Source organism: Callorhinus ursinus, unplaced genomic scaffold, assembly GCF_003265705.2.
Source record: "Callorhinus ursinus isolate GAN/ISIS: 27379988/994484 unplaced genomic scaffold, GSC_fseal_2.0 scaffold5, whole genome shotgun sequence".
Taxonomy (NCBI): Eukaryota; Metazoa; Chordata; class Mammalia; order Carnivora; family Otariidae; genus Callorhinus; species Callorhinus ursinus.
This window is the reverse complement of record NW_027397067.1, coordinates 80,892,039-80,911,827: the sequence shown is the minus strand read 5'-3', so window position 1 is coordinate 80,911,827 and position 19,789 is coordinate 80,892,039. Positions and strand designations below refer to the sequence as shown.

The 19,789-nt window shown below is 57.4% G+C and overlaps 1 protein-coding gene across 14 annotated transcripts in view; it reads left to right on the top strand.

Annotated features, from left to right (window-relative positions):
• Nucleotides 1–19,789, top strand: part of LOC112823703 (maestro heat-like repeat family member 5) — a 70,659-nt gene that overhangs the window by 38,387 nt on the left and 12,483 nt on the right. For 12 of the 14 annotated variants that reach the window (XM_073893287.1, XM_025871528.2, XM_073893280.1 and 9 more), the window contains 7 exons: nucleotides 309–413; nucleotides 1,777–1,912; nucleotides 2,213–2,385; nucleotides 6,154–6,303; nucleotides 7,040–7,194; nucleotides 15,412–15,571; nucleotides 16,829–17,010. In XM_073893287.1, coding sequence (XP_073749388.1) covers nucleotides 309–413; nucleotides 1,777–1,912; nucleotides 2,213–2,385; nucleotides 6,154–6,303; nucleotides 7,040–7,194; nucleotides 15,412–15,571; nucleotides 16,829–17,010 — 1,061 coding nt within the window. The remainder of the gene's footprint in view (nucleotides 1–308; nucleotides 414–1,776; nucleotides 1,913–2,212; nucleotides 2,386–6,153; nucleotides 6,304–7,039; nucleotides 7,195–15,411; nucleotides 15,572–16,828; nucleotides 17,011–19,789) is intronic. The other 2 variants (XM_073893288.1, XM_073893289.1) reach the window with 2 other exon arrangements.

Sequence of the window (19,789 nt, the reverse complement as noted above, 5' to 3'; positions counted from 1 at the left end):
CCCCCTTCCCCTCCTCCCCCTCCCCCTTCCCCTCCTCCCCCTCCCCCCTCCTCCTCCTTGCCCAGGGGGCGGAGCCTTACCCGCGGGTGGGTGGGGCCTGAGTCGAAGGGGGGGCTGAGCTGGGGCCCCCGGCTGGGTGAGGGCGTGGCCTGGCCCTGGGCAAGGCGGAGCCTTGATCGGACCGGCCAAGGGGGCGGGGCCCGAGCCAAGCCCCGTGCGCTCGGCTGATGTCCGGGTGTCTCAGCGGAACTGGCCCGAGCAGGGGTGCGCGGCTGCAGCACCCCCTCCCCGCCCCTGCCCACCTGCAGCACCTGTACCTCTGGCTGAAGTCGGAGAAGGCACACGAGCGGCAGCGGGCTGTGCACAGCTGCATGGCCCTTCTCAGATTCCTGAGCCACAACCCCTACCTGGACGTGAGTATCGAGCCCTCTGACCCCACACCCCCTCTGCTGCCCCAGCCAAGCCGTCCTCCTCCCGGAGCATGACAGGCTTGTGGGGCTCAAGGCCCCCTGGACCTCTGCCCCCAGGACGGGTGGATCCCTGAGTGCCCTACAACACGGACATGTAATCCCCCTTTTTACACGCGAGGGAACAGGCTGGGGGCGGAGGTTGGGGCCCCCTGCTCAAGTCCTCCCGGCTGGGCTCTGAACCCAGATGCCTGGACCCCTGACCCAGGAGGCTGGGCTCCTGTCAATGCTCCTTGAAGCTTTGGGCAGGTTCTTCCACGCCCTGAGCCTCAGTTTCTCGCCCATGAAAAGGGAGGAAGTGAGTCCTCCTCAGAGGGATACACTGGGAATCAGATGAGGTGCTGCCTGCCCCAGTCCAGGGTCAGCAGTGACCGCAGGAATGCCTCCATCCATCACGACCCTGCATGCGTCCTGAACCCCAGCGTGTCAGACTTCGCAGCCTAACTGCCATCTGTCGCTATAACCCTTGGGTTGAATGAATGTCAGCACGTTCAGGGAGTGAGCACTTCTGTGTTTATCCACCAAAACCAGCACTCATTCTGTAGGGAGACTTACGGGGCCATGAGAAAATTAGCTTCTCTGCCTGATGCCCGGCAGATGCAAGCCTTTCTAAGGGAGGCGGACGGGCAGGGGTGGTGCTCTGCCAAGGGAGAGCTCCCTGCAGACTCCTCCGGCATTCCCAGGGCGAGGAAGACCCCTCTAGAGGGGCTCAAAGGGCCTGCAATTTACTCAAAATCAATTTCCACAATATAGGACCAGGCCTGCGGTCAGGCAGCGAGGCGTTCACCTGGGGCGCAAAATTTACCAGGCTCCAGAGCATTCCGCAGTCAAGATAAATACTTTAATGTAATGTTTTAAAACAATCCACTCAGCAAATGGCCACCGGCCGGCTGCCTATTGTTGTAAATAAAGTTTTATTGACACCAGGACTAGGGTCAGGGCCAGGGGCGTGAGGCAAGATGAGGTAAGGTCATGGAAGTGCAGGGACGGACCATGTTTGTTTACAGTTTTGAAACTGTGTTCATCAGGAATTGTTACCTTCAGTTTGATTTTTCTAAATATTGCAGTAAAATATAATTTCTCTTGATTACTGAATTTTGGGCAACCCCTTACGTTTTGCCCGGTGTGCCCTGGGCTGCTGACTGTAGTGGCCAGGCAGGGTGGGCAGAGCCTGGGCCTGCGGTCCTGAGAGCTGAGTCGCAGCCCTGCCACACACTTGGAGGATTTCTGATGCCGGCCTTGCTGGTGTGATTGCGCAGCAGGACAGAGACTTGCGGTAGGGTCACTGGTTCCCATACTCTCACCACAGCCAAAAGAGGACCTCAGGCGGATTGGGCAGCTGGTGGGCATGCTGGGGATTTTGTGCCAGGACCCGGACAGGGCCACCCAGCACTCCAGCCTGGAAGGGGTAGGCCACCTCTACCAGCTCCTGATACGCCAGAGAGGTGAGCCTCCGAGGGCCACCACAGCGGGCCCACTGCCGCCCCAACCACAGCCTCAGCTGAAACCACGCCCACATCCCCAAACGCACCCCACCCCAGATCTTCCCCTAAACCCACCTCCAACCCCAGTCATAGCCCTGTAATGTCCCCCCTCCCCAGACCCACTCAGGCTCCCGTCCCCAGATGGACACAGGCCTGACCCTGACTACCAACGACCTTGCCCTGACTCCTGCCTGTCCCATCCTAGACCCCAAGCCCGCCTTTGCCCTACCCTCACCCTTGCCCACTCCCACCCCTGGCCAGTTAGGGAAACTCCAAAGGTGGAGGTGCAGGCCCCCGAGCAGCTTTCCCAGGCCCGTGTGGATGGGGCTCCCGTCTGGAGCAGCGGAGACCAGAAGTCAGCTCCCACCACCCCTCAGAAGATGGCATTCCCGAAGGATGGCATCCTCCAGCTTGGCAGCTCCCAAGTCATCAAGGTCCAAGCCCTTAGAATGGAGGGCAGGTCCGGGTGGGGAGGTATGGCCAGGTTCTGCTCTGACCCCCACCGCCGTCCCCTCTGACAGGGCTTCCAGCTGTTGGCGTGGCCTGGCTAGACCCAGGGGGTCAGAGCCTGGGCCAGGTGTGAGTATTAAAGCCAAGGCTGGGATCTCACCTGTATCTCTGATGATTAACTGAGAGTGTTTGGAGAAGTCCCTGGCCCTTGGCCTGGGACTGAGGAGTTGGAGGAGGGGAAATTGGAGGGAGGGGCCAGGGACAGACCCTGAGGTCAGCACCGCAGGCTTGAGTCCCAGCTCTGTCCCTCCTGGCTGTGTGACCTAGACAAGCCCCTTCTCCTCTCTGAGCCTCTGTCTTCTTCTGTAAAATGGGTAGAGTGGTGCTGTGAAGTCCTGGCCAACATGAGCACCCAGTAATGGTGTTTTCAGGATGCTCCCATGGTAGGTGTTCTCCAAGGCACCATATGACATCCTGCCCTTTGAGTCTGCTTTTTTGCAGGATGAGCACTCTGCAGAAATATCCCCATATGCCTCATTTTCCCAGGGTCCTCTCTTACCCTCTGAAAGCCAGACCCTCCTCCTGTGAAGGCAGAGCTTGTCTTCTTTTGCACTATCATCTGGCCGACCTCAGCCAGCTCCTCCTTGGTCACCTGCCTGGGGGAGCCCAGCAGTTCCCAGTGTCCCTTCTGTCTCCCCAGTGAGATCCTGTAACTTTGTGACGCTCTGTGTTTTCTTGTGTTGACTTGTGTTCTCTTCTGAACATGAGTGAGGCTGGGGCACAGAGTGTGGGCTGGATGCAAGTGTTGGCAGGACAAGCCATGTTTCACGGAGCCTCACGTTCTGAGTGGTCAGTCCATGATGTCTAGGACATGGTGACTTTGTTGCCCAGTCTTGGTGTTGAGCACTTGGCTAATGAAGACCCCTGTACGTGGTATGCTTGTCAGTGTCCCCCTGTTAGACTTTGAGCCCTCCAGGCCAGAAGCAGGGCCCTGCCAGGGCCCAGTGCAGGGCCTGGTGGTAGAGCCACCCATTAAGTTAAACCAGATTGAACCAAACGAGGAAGCAGTGGTTGCATACAGCTAGTGAGTGACCCAGCAAATTCTGAATCCAGTCCCAGCTGACCTGTGTTCTCTGCACTGTGTTCTCTGCAAGTGCACTGGGCTTTCAGTGCTACAGTCAATTAGGAGTTAAGTATGGAAAGTCTAAAGCCCTGGGGCCAATACATCAAATCTCTAGTCCCAGAATGGGTAAGCCTAGTTTATGCCAAAGAACCTGGGCTGGGAGCAGAGGTGGGGCAGGGCAGGAGGGTTCCCTGGCTAGCAGCTCAGAGGGAGACAGTGGTAAAGGGGCCCCAGGGCTTTAGATTTTCCATACTAAACACCCAGGCTCTCAAATAGACTGAGAAGCCTTCTGTATCCTGCCCTGTCCCACCACACAGGGAGTGGGCGTTCAGCTCTGGCTCTCTCTCCTTGGACAAGACACAGTGATGGAAAGGAGCACAGAGAGGAGAGAGGATGGGAGGGTCTACTGATCAAGGGATGGTGGATTGGGAAGATTTGGAATGGAGACCTGACCTGGATTCTGTCCCCAAGTCTGTCCTTGATGCCCTCATTGATCATGGATACACTACACCTTCATCACCATCATCACCATCATCACCTCCACCACCATCATCATCGCCATCACTGCCATCACCTCCACCACCATCACCATTGTCATCACCATCACCACCCCACCATCATCACCACCACCATCACCATATCAACCACTACCACCACCATCACCACCATCATCACCACCATCACCATCACCATCATCACCACCATCACCATCATCACCATCACCATCACCATCATCACCACCATCACCACCACCACCATCATCATCATCACCACCATCACCGTCATCACCGCCATCACCTCCACCACCATCACCATCATCATCACCATCACCACCACCACCATCACCATCATCACCACCACCACCACCACCACCACCATCATCATCACCATCATCACCACCATCAACATCACCACCATCACCATCACCACCATCACCATCATCATCACCATCACCATCACCATTATCAACCACCACCACCATCATCATCACCATCATCACCATCATCACCTCCACCACCATCATCATCATTACCAGCATCACCAGCATCATCACCTCCACCACCACCACCATCATCACCACCATCTCTACCATTACTGCCACCTCCGTTTCACATTGATTCATGCCCTGGGTTAAAGTAAGACATCTCCCAGGTATTTTCCAATCTTGAGATTGCGGTATTCTGGGATTCTGAGAATCTAACCACCATTCCAAGTTGCATTTCTTCACAAACATTCTCAATGCTAGAACTTTAACCAAAATTCAACATTTCAGAAAACAATTTTAAATGTAATCTTCTAACAAATGTTCTAACCGGATTTATAGCAGCTTAATATCTTTTTTTTAAAAGTTGTTATGAACTACAAATATTCCTCTAAAATCACTTTGAATACTCTAACCAACAACTAATCCTAATATTCTCACAGACATTTTACCCAAATTTTAGATTATTCTAATAAATATTCAAACATTATTTAATACTTCTTTTTATATCTACGTAGGTAGACTAACAGACTTTCAAATATCTCAACAAATATCCTAACATGCAAAGAAACATGTTACCCCCCTTAATGTCCTTGCAGACCTTATAGTTTTCTATCAGGGCCCCGTCACCAGCCTTCTGTCTTCCTCTGATTGTCAGATGCTCCGAGTCAGAGCCCCCCAATAGAACTTTCTAGGAGGATGGAAATGTCTCTATCTGCACTACCAAGGTAGCCACTGGCTATATGTGGCTACTGGGCACTTGTAATGTGGCTAGTGCTCCTGAGGAACTGAGGTTTTAAATTCTACTTAATTAAGTTTAAGTATAAATAGCTATGTGTGGCTGGTGGCTACCATAGTGGGCAACAATGCTCTAAATCTTTCCAGAAGGTTCTACCTGGGCAGCTCCAGGCTGGCCCAGCCCTCCCTCTCGGAGACTGTGGTCAGTGGCTATGGAGCAGGGGTCCCACCCACCACGTTGCATTTCCCCAAGCCCCTCTTCATTCCCCCCGAGTGGCTCATGATCTGGACTTAGAGCTGCTCCTGGGAGAACATGGGCAGAAAGCGGTTGGGCTTTTGAGGAAGCCCTACCATGGGACAGGAGCCCTGGGCTCTGGACCCAGCTTCTGCCGTGGTGAGGGTGCCCGTGCCCCTCTCTGGGTCTGGGGATTGGTCCAGGTGACCTTGAAGACCCTTCACAGCTCTGAAGCTCTTGATTAAAATGCTGTAAGGAGGACTAGGGCCTGGCATGGGGAGCACCCAGCTGGGCAGAGGCTAATACATGGGGAAGCCCACGAGGTGGTGACAGGGCAGAGGAGGGGAGGAAAGGAGGCTGGCCAGGCCAGGCAGGTCCCAGGACAAGCACTGGGGTCTGAGTGAGGAAGGGAGCCGTGCCTCTGCCCCACGATGGGCATCACGCTCTCCCTTCCTGAACCTGGGCCATGGTTGGCTCAGAGAGATGTGCAGGCAGCCAGCCTGCAAAATGGGCTGCGTGTGTGGGGTTCTGGGGGAAAGGGGCTCAGACGTCTGGACGTGCTCAGAGACCTGGGCAGCCTGAAGCCCAAGGAGAAGGGAAGAGAGCTGGCAGGAGGCGGACACCTGGGCACAAGTGGCCCACAGTGACGGCTGCCTCCTCTCCTGCTGCTACAGGAGGTCATGAAGCATCTCACGATGGTAGAGCTGAACGACCTCATCTGGACAGCCATCGACGGCCTGGGCTCCACCAGCCCCTTCCGCGTTCAGGCAGCCGCCGACATGCTGCTCACCACCGTCAAGGAGCACGGGGCCGGCCTGGAGACCGTGAGGGGCTGGGGCACCGCTGAGGGTGGGCCAGGACAGGTCTGGGGGCAGAGGGACGGACGTCCGGGAGTCAGCACTCTGGGGCTCGGGCCTGATGCAGGAGACACGGACCCCACCCTGACAGGTTCCACGGAATGAATGAAAGGCCCAAGCAGGTATCCTGGGGCCCCGAGTGGTGTTTGCAGGGTCATGGGGCACGTGTGCATGGATGGCGCCACTGTTCCAGGCTCTGGGGTAGGACATGGGGGAGGAGAAGGCACAGACCCTCCTGGAAGTTCTCAGTCTGATGGAAGGGACAGACGCAGATAAGGACTGGACAGCATAGGAAATGCAAAGGCAACGAAGTGTCCCCAGTGGGGTGGGGGTGCACCCCCAGAAACAGGATGATGGATGCCAAGTCCTGCAGGTAAGGAAGCCCCAGGTGGGTGACACTGGACCTGGGCAGCAAGAGAGACCGGAAGTGGATGGGGAGAGGCCTTCCAGGCCCCCAGGACAGCCTGTGCCAAAGTGGTGTGCTCGGGAGATGTCGGGGCGGGTGTGTCTGAGCCTTCCAGGGACTAGGCAGTGTTTGGACAGAGTCTGAGGGCCTCACATGCCACACGAAAGGTGGTGGGGCCTCTCTCCCCTCAGCCTGGGACTCCAGGGTGGAGAAGCGCCTCCCTCAGACTTCGCTGGGCAGGGCCTGGCCTCCCCTCTCAGACCAGCCCTCTCCCCCATACTCTGCCTCCCTACACAGGTTGCCAGCCTGGGCCGAGCCATCCACTTGCAGCTCTGCTCTGTCCGCATCCCCCAAGCCAAGGAAAATGCCCTGCACGCCATCACCCTGCTAGCCCGGAACCACACGCCAGAGTTGGTGGCCACCTTCCTGGACTTCTCCATACCCCTGGACAGGTGCCCGGCCCCACCCCCCCTCACTGCCCCCACTGCCCACCCTCCAGCCTCCCCCAGGCAGGGGGTGGGGCGTCCACCTCCAGCTCTGCCCTCCTGCCTGCCCCCTCCCAGCCCACAGGGAGCCTCACGGGTCTGGGCCCAGGGAGGGAGCCCACGTCCCCTTTCGTTTCTTGCACATCTCCTGAGGCAGGCTCTGGGGAGGCACAGCTCACCCCTCATGCTAGCCCCGCCCCAGCCTGAGTCACCTGTCACCTCATGGGGGAAGTGCCCGGGACCTGAGGTGCGCCTGGCAAGACCCCAGCCAACACCAAAGTCCTACCATCCTTCCAGATCCTCCAAAGACCTCTCCTTCCTCCCCCACCCCCAGTGGTCACCACACTCCTTTCAGGTGGGGCTGGCTCTCTCATGAAACCCTCGGAGCCCCGAGTCTGGAGGTGGGCTAGGGCCTTCTTCCTCCCACAAAGCTCAGCTCTGAAGCCCAGGCGCTCTGTCTGTAACCCCAGCCGCACGCCCGCCAGGCACCTGGACTGCGTCATCCCCAGGTCCTTGCCGACGTTGCTCCCGATCACGGACACCAGCTCGCCCACCCACCCCCGTCTGAATCTTGGGGTTTTCCTTCAGCCCCACTTCTCAATGCCTGGATCTCCTCTCCCCCAGCAGTCCCGTCCTCCATCCTGCCTCAGCCGCCCACTCTCACGGTCAGCCTCTTGGCTCGGACACCTCCAGGCTGGAGCGTCCCCCCCACCCTCCTCACGGCTTCCCTCTTCCAGCACCCCCGTGAGCCTCTGCCCTCCGCGGCCTCCGGTCCACCACCCACCCGCCTCAGCGCCCCTCACCCACCCTCACCCCCTCCTTACCGGCATTAGTTACTCCCTGGACGTACCCCAAGCCCCTGATCCCCTCCGTCACACTCAGCCGGCAAAACCTCCCTCAGTTAGAGCTCCCCATTTTGAATCCCAGCCACACGCCTCTCTGCCTCACCCTGCCCCTTCCCTCTGCCGCCAACCTTTCTCCCAACCCACTGAGAAATCAGAAGCCCCCAGAAGGGAACTCCCACAAGCTCCCAGCGCCCGAGACTCATTTCCAGAAAGACTTCTGATTTCCATGGGGAAGGGTCGTTGTGTTTGTATAACTTCCAGTTTTTTTGCATTGGGATCAGAGAATGCCATTGTAATGTTTCTGCCTTATTGGGACCTGCTGCCCTTTTGAACCGTCATGAATGTTCTACAAGCACTTGGGAAGAAGGTATGTCTTCTTCATCAGGTGGTGGCGTATGTATATCCATGGATGTGCCTGATGGACTGTGGTCGTCACTGATTTCACTGATGTCCCCTCTGTTCTGTCTTGTACTGAGAATGGCACGTTGAAGTCATTACTGATGCATTTCTATCCACGGCCCCTTCCGTGTCCTGCGGTTTTTCCGTCATACGTGGTTGTCATGTTTCTTGTGCAAACACATACCTTCCTTAGGAATCACGACTTGTTAGCATTGAGAAGTGCCCCGCCTTGTCACACTTAATGTGTCCCGGCCTCGAATTCCACCTTGTCGGTTCTCAGGACAACAGAAGCCCCTCTGCTTTCTTCGTTTGCCACTCTTGCCCGGTGTGTTTGTCACACACCAGTCATGTCTCATAAGTGAGGTAAATCCTTCCTTCACACTTATTCGCAGGACTGGTGTGTGGAGTCTCCGCTCTATCATAATACCCCACAGTTGTGTGCATGTTTTGTGGGCTCTATTACTTTCCTTTTCTACGGGTTGTGTATTCTTTGATCCTTAATGTTTTTAATTAAAGAAGAGGTGTATTTTCGCAGTGGTTGTCATGCTAGTGCTCCTGACCTATATTTTAACTCCCCCGTCCCTTGTTTTGTTGCTGAAGCTTTCATTGTGCATCTTCTGCCGGAGGCTCCTATAGTCCTCTCTGCGCTGGACCAGACCCACCTCCGACAGACGGCTCCTGAGGGGCTCCTGTGTGCTTGAAGGACAACATGGCTGGACATAAAATCCTTGGTTCACACTTGCTTTCATTGAGTATTTTTCAAATGCTGCTCAATTGTCGCCTTGCTTTGTTTTTGAAAAGTCTAATGATCAAAAAAAAAAAAAAAAAGTCTAATGATCATGATTTATTTTTTCGCCTTTGTCAAGATGTTTGCCTTTGTAAGAGGTCCTTCTTCCCGGATGCCTTGGACAGTGTTTGCTCACCTTTGAAATTGAACAGTTTTATTAAGAGATGTCTCCGAGTTGATCATTCTGTGTTCATTCTCCCAGGGACCTGGTAGATCCTTTGAAGATGTAGTTGTAGGCCTTCTGTCGTTGTTGTTTCTGGAAAGCTCTCTGGTGATAGCTTGAAACCTTCGTTCTGTTCCCCTGCTGCACCTGTCCTTCTGAGCTGCTAGGAATTCCAGTGCGGTTCCTGCCCATCCGGGACCTCCAGTACTTTCTGATCCTTTTCACGCCTTTTGCGGTCGGCTTTCTGCTTTTCCTCAATGCCCCTTAGCTTACATCTTATCATCCCTCTTGGGCACCTTGCATTTTTTTCCACTTCTGAGATAAGTTTGTCCTTTCTTCCACCTCTTTCCTGAACTCAGACAACCCTCTTTTCCTTTCTTCACAGAGGTTTTTTTTTTTTTTTCTTTTTTTGAAGTTATAATTCAAGGGGGCTTTACCTGTCTCTGGGTGCTCGCTGGGCTCTGAGGAGCATCGCCGGAGTGCTGTCGGCACGGCGGCTGCTTTGGAGGGGAGCAGTTCCTCTTTGGTTGTGCACGGATTATTTTTTCTGTTTTGTTTTTTTGGGGGGTTTTTTGCAATAACTCGGTGGATCTGTTAATTTTGTTCCTGTTCCTATCAAACGCTGTTGGCATGTTTTATAGGATTTCAGGTTCAATGGCACCCTCTTCTGTTAGTAGAGCAAAGTCTAGAGGATTGACTAGATTCTTTGTCTTGGTGGCAGGTGAACAGGTCGTGTGTCCTCCAGCTGGGGGGTTGTTTTTGGGGGGTTTTTGGTTCTCTTTTCTCTCGCAGGGCCTTCCATTTTCCTCTTTCCCATTGTCCCTGTCACCACCCAATCCCCAAGGCCCCTGGTTCTTTTTCCCCTGTTTCTCTCCCCAGAGCTGTGCATCTTGGAGGCCGCCCTTCCGATTAGACCAGCTCATCAGCCCCTTTCTCGTGGTCAGTGCTCTTTTTTTCTTCTTTTTCCCTCTTGTCGGAGTGGGGATGGACTTCGTGTTCCTGGAGGGGAGTGGTTCGACTCTGAGCCCTGTTTCTGGCTCCCGTCCCCTGTGCCCTGCTGTCTCTTCTGCCTCATCTGCCCCAGAGCCCCGGGTGGGCGGCGACGGGCGTTTCTCTTGTTTCCTTACAGTGATGTTGAAGTTTGGGCATCCTCTGAGGTCACAGTCTCTGTGCAATTTTGCTTTTCCCTCCCTCTTGCTCTGTGTGGTTTTTCAAGGAAACTTGAAGGGTGAGGACCCTGGAGGCCACCTTGTCTTCAGCTGCCCGGAAGTCTGTAGCTCACCTCAGTCTGCATTGCCGTTTATACCTTATTTCCTCCATCCTAAGAAGCACATTTTTCCTAGATGGGAATGCATTTTACATTGAGGGTGCCTTACCCCTGGATTTATGTGAGCTTCTCAGTCGCCCGGGGACACTGTTGGCCTGGGACCATGCCAGACTTAAAAGTCTGTGCCTGAGGATTTCTTTGAGCCACACTGGCGGTGTGAATTCAGACCCCAAAACAGGTTTTGTGATTCGGATTCTCGGGAGAAGGCCCTCCTTCCATCCAGCACTCCGACTGAGGCCAGCAAGCTTCCTGGCTTTTTCTTTCTGCAGCTGGGTGGGTTGGTTCTTATCATCCTTACATGGAACACAGGGCCCTTGAGGTCCCACCTCTGTGATGGGGGTAGCTTCCCACCCGGGATAATTTTTCTTTCTTTGAAGCACCTAAAACAATGTGCATGCCCTAACGCTATGAACGGAATTGGGTAGTAGGTACCCTGCCGATAATCTTTTATGTTATGTGGCTTTTTCCCCTCAACAAGATGTGTTTACGATTCATTCCAATATGTTACATACAGCTAGAGTTCATTCCTTCTTGTTGCTGTTTAGTATCTCATGAATGACGATCATCCTTTCTGCCACAGACACACATTCGGGTTGTCCCCTGCTTGGGTCTGTGACTAACGTGCCCTGACTTGCTCCCATGCACCCCCGTGCGCATCAGCACTCCGTCTCCACTGGGAATGTGTTCAGCATGCAAACATCAGTGCCATAAAGCTCTGCATGTACCCAACTTTAACAGACACACTGAATCGTTTTCCAAAGTGCTCATGTCACCTCACACTCCCACCGGGGATATTTTTGAGAGTTTCTGTTGCTCCACATGTCATCCACACTTAGCCCCGACTTTCTAGCCACTCATCAAAATGTTAGCCAACCTGGTGGTGTGAATCGCATTGCGACATTCATTTGCACATTCCTAATGAAATAACAGAGCGGAACTTTTGGCCATTGGAGTATCTTCTTTGGTGACCTCTTCGTCGAGGATCTCTTCCGATCCATCCTTCTACTGGGTTGTCCCTCTTTTTCTTATCCATTCTCAGGAATCCTTTATGTAACCTGGACTCAAGGCTTTTGTTGATGGTGTGAAAAGCATCTCCTTGCACTCTGCAGCTTGTCTTTTTCACTGCCTGAATGTGCGTTTTGATGAAAAGGAGTTCCAGGTTCAGTCCTTCCCACACGTGATCTTACAAAAGTTCTGGTGATTGCCTTTCGAACTCAGGTCTCCAGCCGCCCCGTAAGTGAGGCTGGTGTGGCCGTGAAGTTGGACTCCAGTTCTATGTAGCCACCAGCATCCTTCAGGGACAAGCCCGCCCCGTGCCTACAGCTCGCAGTGCTACCTGCCTCCTGGCCAAGTGCCCGTGGGCAGGGGTTTGTGTCTGGGCTCAGCAGGGCTCCGCTCGCCGGTCCCCGTGCTGACACCCACGGTCCTAGTTCCTGTAGCATCATACACGTTCTCTGCACCTGATGCAGAACGGCCTCCCGGCTCCTCCTACCTCCACACCTGCCCCGCTCTCAGCCCTTCGCGTTTTGCATTTCTAAATGGTCTTACCCTTGGCTTGCCAAGTTTTCTTTCTTTTTCTCCCGTGTTTCTCTTTTACCCATTGACGGCGACTTTGTTGGGTCAGCCCTCAGCTGCACACCCCCGGCGTAGGCATAACCCTCAGCGTGTCACGCTGTCCATCATCACTGTATGCGGGCCTGCCTGCCTTTGGTTCTTACAGCACTGGCTCCTTCTAGTGGATGAATACACGCCGGCGAGGCCGCCGCCCGCAAAAAGCTGGGATCCTGGTCATGACCTCCAGCTATGGACAGGGCTTAGCACCCCCAGTCTCCAGCCGCCGGCTCACCCCCCACCAAGGCTCATCACCCTCTTCATTTCTTTTTCACCTTATTGCAGCTAAACATATTCCTAAAGATATTCTCTTGTAGTTTTTGCAATTGTATTGAAGAGTATGGTGTTGTGTGTCGTCTTTGGAGACTTCTTTCCTCTGGCCCAATATTAACACAGATTTTCAGACGTGGGTCGTCGGTCGTAACATAAATCCAGTAGCACCAGCTTTTCTTTCCTTAGTGATGCGTCACGTGTCTCCTCCCGGCTCTTTTTTCTTAATTAATAGTCGTTCTTTTTTGGAGCAGTTTTATGTTTATAGAAGCATAGGCAGAGCTGCCCGCCCCGCCGGTGTCGCCCTCTGCTGGCACCCTGCGTGGGGCGGTGTGTTTGCTCCAGCCAGAGGGCCGGTACTGATGCACCGTCATTAACGAAAGCCCACGGCTAGGTAGGGCTCGCCCCTGGTGCTGTGCGTCCTGTGGGCTTGGACGGTGTGCAATGTGTCCACCGCTCACACGTCCTACAGAGTCGCGTCACCGCCAGAAAAAACCTTCGGTTCCCCCCAGACCCTCACAGCCACCGATCTTCTGCCGTCTCCGTGGTTTCGCCTCTTCCAGAAGGTCATGGATTTGGAACTGTACAGCATGCAGCCTTTTGGACTGGCCTCTAGTCCTCAGCAATGTGCATTTCAGGTTCCTCCATGTCTTTTCCTGGCTCCCCCCCGACCTCCCAGCTGCCCCTGCTCCGCCTCCTGCCAGTCCCTCCTGACTCCCCATCTCTCAACACGGGGCCACAGGGCTCAGTCCCCCAAGCTCCCCTCACTCACACTCCCCTTCCTGGTGGCCGCCTTTAACCCCGGGGCTCTAAATATCACCTATACAGACACCCCCCCGAACACTCACCCCCGCCAGACGGCAGCATGTGGATGTCCAGGAGGCATTCCACACTGGACGCTCCTGGACCACGCCACCGGCTGTCCCCTGAAACCTGTCCTCTTGCAGGCTTCCCCCTGCGGATGCCATCCACCCAGCTTCTCAAGCCAGGGTTCCTGGGGCCACCTGGACTGTCCTCTCCACACCCAGGCCCACCATCAGGGAGTCCTGCAGCTCTACCCACGCCCCTCCCCCACCCCCTCCAGCCCATCAGGACATCACCGGCTCACACGGAGTCCCTGGCCACGTCTGCCCCTCCCTCCCAGCAGCCAGAGTGAGGCTTTAGAGACAGGTCGGACCATGTCTCTCCCCTGCTGTAGACCCTCAGTGGCCCCAGCTCATTCAAAGTCAAGGCAAAACCTTTACAGTAGCCAACAAGGTCGTGCGGCCTGGCCCCACGCACTGGCTCTCCTCGCCCAGCTCCATTCTCTTCACCCCGACCTCGCTGGCCCTTCTTGCTGGCCCTGAGAACACCAAGATCGGCTCTGTGTCAGGGCCAGAAGGTTCTCCCTCCCCCCACCCCCCAGAGCAGCGTGGCTCCCCACTTACCTCCACAGATCTTTCCTTGTGTCCCTTTTTGGTGAAGGCTTCCCAGCTGTCCCACTAAAAACTGACCACAGCCCAGATGCACCCTCCCCCCCCCCCCCCCCCCCCTCCTCCCCTGCTTTATGCCCTTAGTCCGACACACCCTTGTTTGCTGGCTGAGTGGAACCGTAGGGGTCACTCCCACACAGGCAAGGACTTTACCGGTTCTGTCACTGCTCTGTCCCCAAGTTGGTTGCCCGCACGTGACACGGGGCTCAGCACCCACATGCCAACAGAGCAAAGGAGAAACCCAGGCCCCTGGGCACCCTTGCTCCTGCAGAAGCATGTCACCTAAGCCTCTCGAGTCAGGCTCTGCCCCCTGAGACCTGCCCACGGCACAGCCGTGATGACACAGCAGGGACTCGGCCCGGGTCCTTCTGACAACGGAGGCCCTGCTCTACAATCTCAGAGTCCCACTGGTGTGCCCACCCAGCGCAGGGTCTGTCCTAAAGCTGGGGTGGGGGCTTATCCAGGCCCCCACTGTGGCCTCCCAGTCCCCACTCCTGCCCCTCCAGCCCCTTTCACCCAACACTTGGCACCAAAGACCACAGAAAACAGAGAGCCATCAGGGTCACCGACATCTCAAGAACCCCAAAGCCCCCACCTCCCCAGGACTCACAGGCCCATGTCCGTGGACCAAGTGGAAAGATCACAGGACCAGGCAGACCTGGCCTCTAGCCCCAGCTCCCCAGTCACAGGCAGGGCCCGATCAGTCCTCAGTTTCCCCATCTGCAAAATGAGCACGAGGACACTGTAAAGTTCTGTGTGTACTGCTGATGGGCCCACTTGACCCGGGGTGGGCCCGGGGGCTGGACCCCAGCAAACCCAGGCTAGGAGCAGGCAGCCAGGGCAGGCCTCCAGACAGAGCTGCTGAGGGCTGAGTGGGTGCAGGCCCGGTGGGGAGGCGTGCTCTAAGCACGGGGAGCAATGGCCGATGTGGAGGCCCAGAGGCAAGAGAAGAGAACAGAGGGCAGGGGTCAACTGCATGTGTCCCTCAGTACTTAGGAGCCGTTGAGGGGGCAGAGAGTCTGAAGTCGGGGTGCGGGGAGCCTGGAGGACAGACCCTGGAAGCGGGGAGGCCCAGGCACCTGGACCAGGGTGGCTGTCCCCTGTGCCCCACCTGTCCCACGGGCCACACATACTCTTGTCCCTGCTGCCCACTCTCCCCTCCATGCTCTCCTCCACCCCAGGGGCTCCCCCAGCCAGGACCCCATGCGGGATCCAGCCCAGCCTCCTCCCTTGGCCCCTGAGGCCCTGGTGGCCTGCTGGTGCAGCGGAGCACGAGCCGGGCGGCCCTCACGACCCCTCTTTGCCTGCAGCCACGCCTTCCGCTTGTGGAGGGCCCTGGGGGCCGAGCAGCCCGTGAGCCGCCTGGTACTGGCCATGCTGCTGGCCTGGCTGCAGGAGCGGCCGCTGCCCGCCGGGACCAGAGACGGCAGCCGCCAGCCCAAGGATAAGCCCCGCCTGCGCTCGCTCGCCGTGAGTGTCCGCCGCCGCTCCCTGGCCGCCGCCCCAGCTGCCGCCGAGTGGGGGCTGGCCTCTCCTGCGCGTGTCCATACTGGTGGCATCGGGCGCAGCCTCGGGACGCCGGGCCCCAGGGAGGGGCAGCCCCGTGTCCAGGCCGTGGAAGCCCACCCACAGGGGGCCTCCGAGGCTGCGGGGCAGGGGTTGACCGCACAGGCCCAGCCCCCCACTTCCTGGCCGAGGGCTCTGGACTGCTACAGAGCCTGTCCCCCCCTCCAAGAAGTGGGACAGTGGCGGTCCTGCAGGGCTGGACCAGGCGTGTGGCGCGTACCCAGGATGCGGGACTCATTGGGTGGGTGGCCTCGGAGCACAGGGGCTTCGGGAGACAGGTTCCGGCAGAGGAAGAGTGTGGGGGGGCCTGGGGTTGTAGATTTTGGAGGAGTCTTGAGGCTGCCTCCTGCCTCCTGTAGGAACCCCCGCCCAAGCCAGCTCTCCTCCCTGCAAGGCCCCAGGAACAGGGGCTCACGTCCTAACACGGCCACACCTGTCCTTGGCTGGACTCTGATGAGGCGGGAGCTGTGGCCCGAGCCCGTTTTCTCCCAGGCTGAGACCCACACCCCCCACCCCAGAGCCCCCCAGACACGCCGCTACCTGAGCACAGGTGTGCGATGGCTGAACACAGCAGCAGAGGGGAGCTCCAGCCCGTGTCTGTGCCCGGCCCTCTGTCCTTCCCCTGAGCACCCCAGCCCTCCACTGCTGCCGGCCCTTCCTTTCGGAAACCACACAGCAGCATGAGGCCAGCAGGGGGCCTTCTCTGTGTCCCGCCACACCCCAAGCCCTGGCCGGCCCTTGTCATGACTGCCCAGTGCTGTCCCCCACCCCAAGAACATTCCGGACCGAATGCTCTGGTGGGCACAGGAAGCTCGGAGCAGCTGTCGGGTAGCCCTGCCTTCCGGGGTCATGTGTCCCCCCCCCCCGGCTGTCACTCATTAGAGACCTCTGTGCTGACGTCCCATGGGGAGCACAGACCCATGCAGCCTTGTCGCTAGGCCATGGATCAGGGGCTGGACACGGGTGGACTGCAGACAGAATGGGCCGATGGGGGCACTGTCCCGGGCGCTGCTGGGATGGAGGGCACAGGCCCTCAAGTGGGTCCAGGGAGGGAGCCGAGAGGGCCAGGGCCCCCCGAGGGACATCTCAGAGATACGGCCGCGGTCCCAGAGGCTGTGACAGGAGGAAGACGCCGGTCAGATGTGCCCCTGCCCCCGACAGGCCATGAACACCCTGCATGAGCTGCAGTTTGCCCGAGAGTTCAAGAAGGCAGTGCAGGAGGCCTACCCCGAGCTGCTCCTGGCCCTCCTCACCCAGATGCACTACATCTTGGAGCTGAACCTGCCGGATGAGCCCCAGCCTGGCCAGAAGGCCCCCGAGGCGGCCATGTCCAGCCTGCAGAGGTAAGCCTGGAGCGCAGGCTCCACCTGCAGGGACGTGGACAAAGATGGGTATTAGCTTCCTAATACCGGTAGCACCCGGCGGCTCACAGATGCATGCGCCTGCAGTCTCGGCTCTGGAAGCTCGAGTCCAAGTGCAAGGTGTCAGCAGGGCTGCGCTCCCTCTGAAGCCTGTAGGGGAGGACGCTCCCGGCTTCTTCCTCTCCCCGTGCTCCCTGGCCTGCCGACGACGTTGCTGCCCCCTCTGCCTCCCTCCTCACCTGCTGCTCTCCCCTGCGTGTCTCTGTGCCGGTTCCCCTTTCATATAAGGACACCAGTCATACTGGATTAGGGCCAACCTACTGGCCTCATCCTAACTCGATTCCAGCTGCAAAGACCCTGTTTCCAAATAAGGGCACATTCACAGGTACAGGGTTTAGGACTCGGGCATAGCTTTTGGTGGGACACGAGTCAACCCCCGAACACCATGATGGCCAGTGCAGCAGTCAGCACGGAGGGACTCAGGGCAGGCATGGGCTCTGTTCCCCAGGCTCCCCGAGGTCACTTGGCAGCAGAGACACTCAGTGCCTGCTAGCATGTGAGGACTTCACGGAACAGCCCTCGCCATCCTCCCTGAATGTGGTCCTTGCAGGAATTTCGTGAGATGAATGTTGTCTTCCCCACTGTACACGTAAGGAAACCGAGGCTCAGAGAGGGTTAGAGGCTTTCCCCAAGACACACAGCATGCCCATGAGTTGCTGAGCTAGAGTCTGTGGAATGGCAGGGCGGGGCCCTGGCCACTGCTGAGCCCCTCTGGGTCCCCTTGTACATAGCTCTGACCCTGGTGCATTTTTGCCCTGACGTGACAGTTGCGGCCTCTGCCCGCCCCCCCGCCGCCCCGCTGTGCAGCATGGACGGGACCATGTGTGGGAAGGTCCGCACCCAGCTATATTCGGCCACTGTCCAGGCTGGCTGTCTTGCCCTCCCTCCACGCCCAGTCATGTCTTGAGAAATCCGACAAGCTAGTGTTTAAAAAAACGCTGGGGCTGACTCTTCATTTGTTTGTATTATGACGTGCTTCACGTAACTGGTCAGTTATAACAACTCTACCCAAGGCGTGTCACTGGAAAAAAATGTCTCTTCTCATATTGCTTCTGAATTCGAATGTGCATAAAGTTCCTTTTTTATTCAGATCAACCATGCAAACTGCATGAATCTTCCCTAATAAGCTAATAAAATGTTCTCCTCCCAGAACGTACGTAGGAGGGCTTGGAGGGAGCTGCAGTGAACCATCTCCCTCCATCTGCCCCCCCCCCAGCCCCGCGCCTACCCGCATGGGCCCGGCCTCCCTGCTCCCCTGCCCCCCTCCTCCCCCCACCCCCAGCCCGCTCACCTGCCTCCACGCTGCAGCCCAGATGCCATTCAAAACATGTCCATGGCCCCAGGCCTCCCTGCCCTCCCCACCTAATTCAGAAAGAGCCAGATCCTTTCAGTGACCCAAAGGCCCCTCTCCCTCTGGCTCCCTGTTGCCTCCAGGACCCCCTTTGCTGCCACATACCCCTCGCTCACACAGTCTGCTCCGGCCTCAGAGGTCTCCCTGCTCTTCCTTAAACCCAGCATGTTCCTACCTCAACACCTTTGCACTTCCTGCCCCCTCTTCCTGGAATGCTCGGCCCCCAGATAGCCTCACCTCCTGTGAGTCCCTCAAAACACCTAAAATAGTGGTCCTACTCCCATGCGGCTGTTCCATTCCCAAGGCCAGCACCGCCAACTCTTACCTGCACCCTGTGGAATGGGAACTCCCAGGGAGCACAGGTGTCCGTCCGTCTCACTGGGGCTCCCACGGAGAGCACAGGTGTCCGTCCGTCTCACTGGGGCTCCCACGGAGAGCACAGGTGTCCGTCCGTCTCACTGCGGCTCCCACGGAGAGCACAGGTGTCCGTCCGTCTCACTGCGGCTCCCACGGAGAGCACAGGTGTCCGTCCGTCTCACTAGGCCACTTGGGGAGCCTTCTTTTCCGACCGGCTGGATGGACATGCTCAAACAGCACCCGCCCTCTCCCCCACCCCCAGCTGCTGGGCCTCTCTCTGGGTGAGTCCTCTCCACGGAGGAGGGAGGTGACCCCAGCAACTGAGGGACAGACTGTCACCCCAGGCATAGCCCATTGGCTCTGACTGGCCTGTCTTAGATCACATGCTCACCCTGAACCGATCATCTGGGCCACAGGAGCGTGTGGGGCTCTAATTGTCCAGGCGGGGCTCCCATACCCTCCTCGGAGCGGGCACAGGACTTGGGCCCCACCCTACCCAGAGGGAAACCCAAAGGGGCCCAAAGGAAGGGCAGGCCAACCAACAGCGATGCCACCAAATGGCCAGGGGTTGTGGGAAGGTTGGCAGCCGCTCCCAGGGCCTCAGAGGGCATTGTCACCCAGGTGGATCCCTGCCATCCCGACTCTGATGGCTGGCAGCTTTGGCACCACAGCTGAGAGGCCCCCTGTCCTGCGGGTGTCCCTGGCCGTGGGGATGGCGCCGGACACCGGGTGGCAGCTCAGTGAGCCTAGAGGCAGCTCAGACTCCTAGGGCTCTGAGGTCCCCGGCATCCTGCGGAGCTGGGCCGGCCTCTGGGACCAGCAAGTGGGGGTTTGGGCATGGCACCCTCACCCTGGCGGTGCTGCAAGAGCATGCACAAGCCCTGCCTGGGCGACCTTCTCTTTCCTTTGCATCTCTGATGAACAGAGCCCCTTTCTTTAGAGACGGTAACTGCTTCAGTCCGTTCTCAGCTAGGTCCTCCTCCAGTCAGTGTC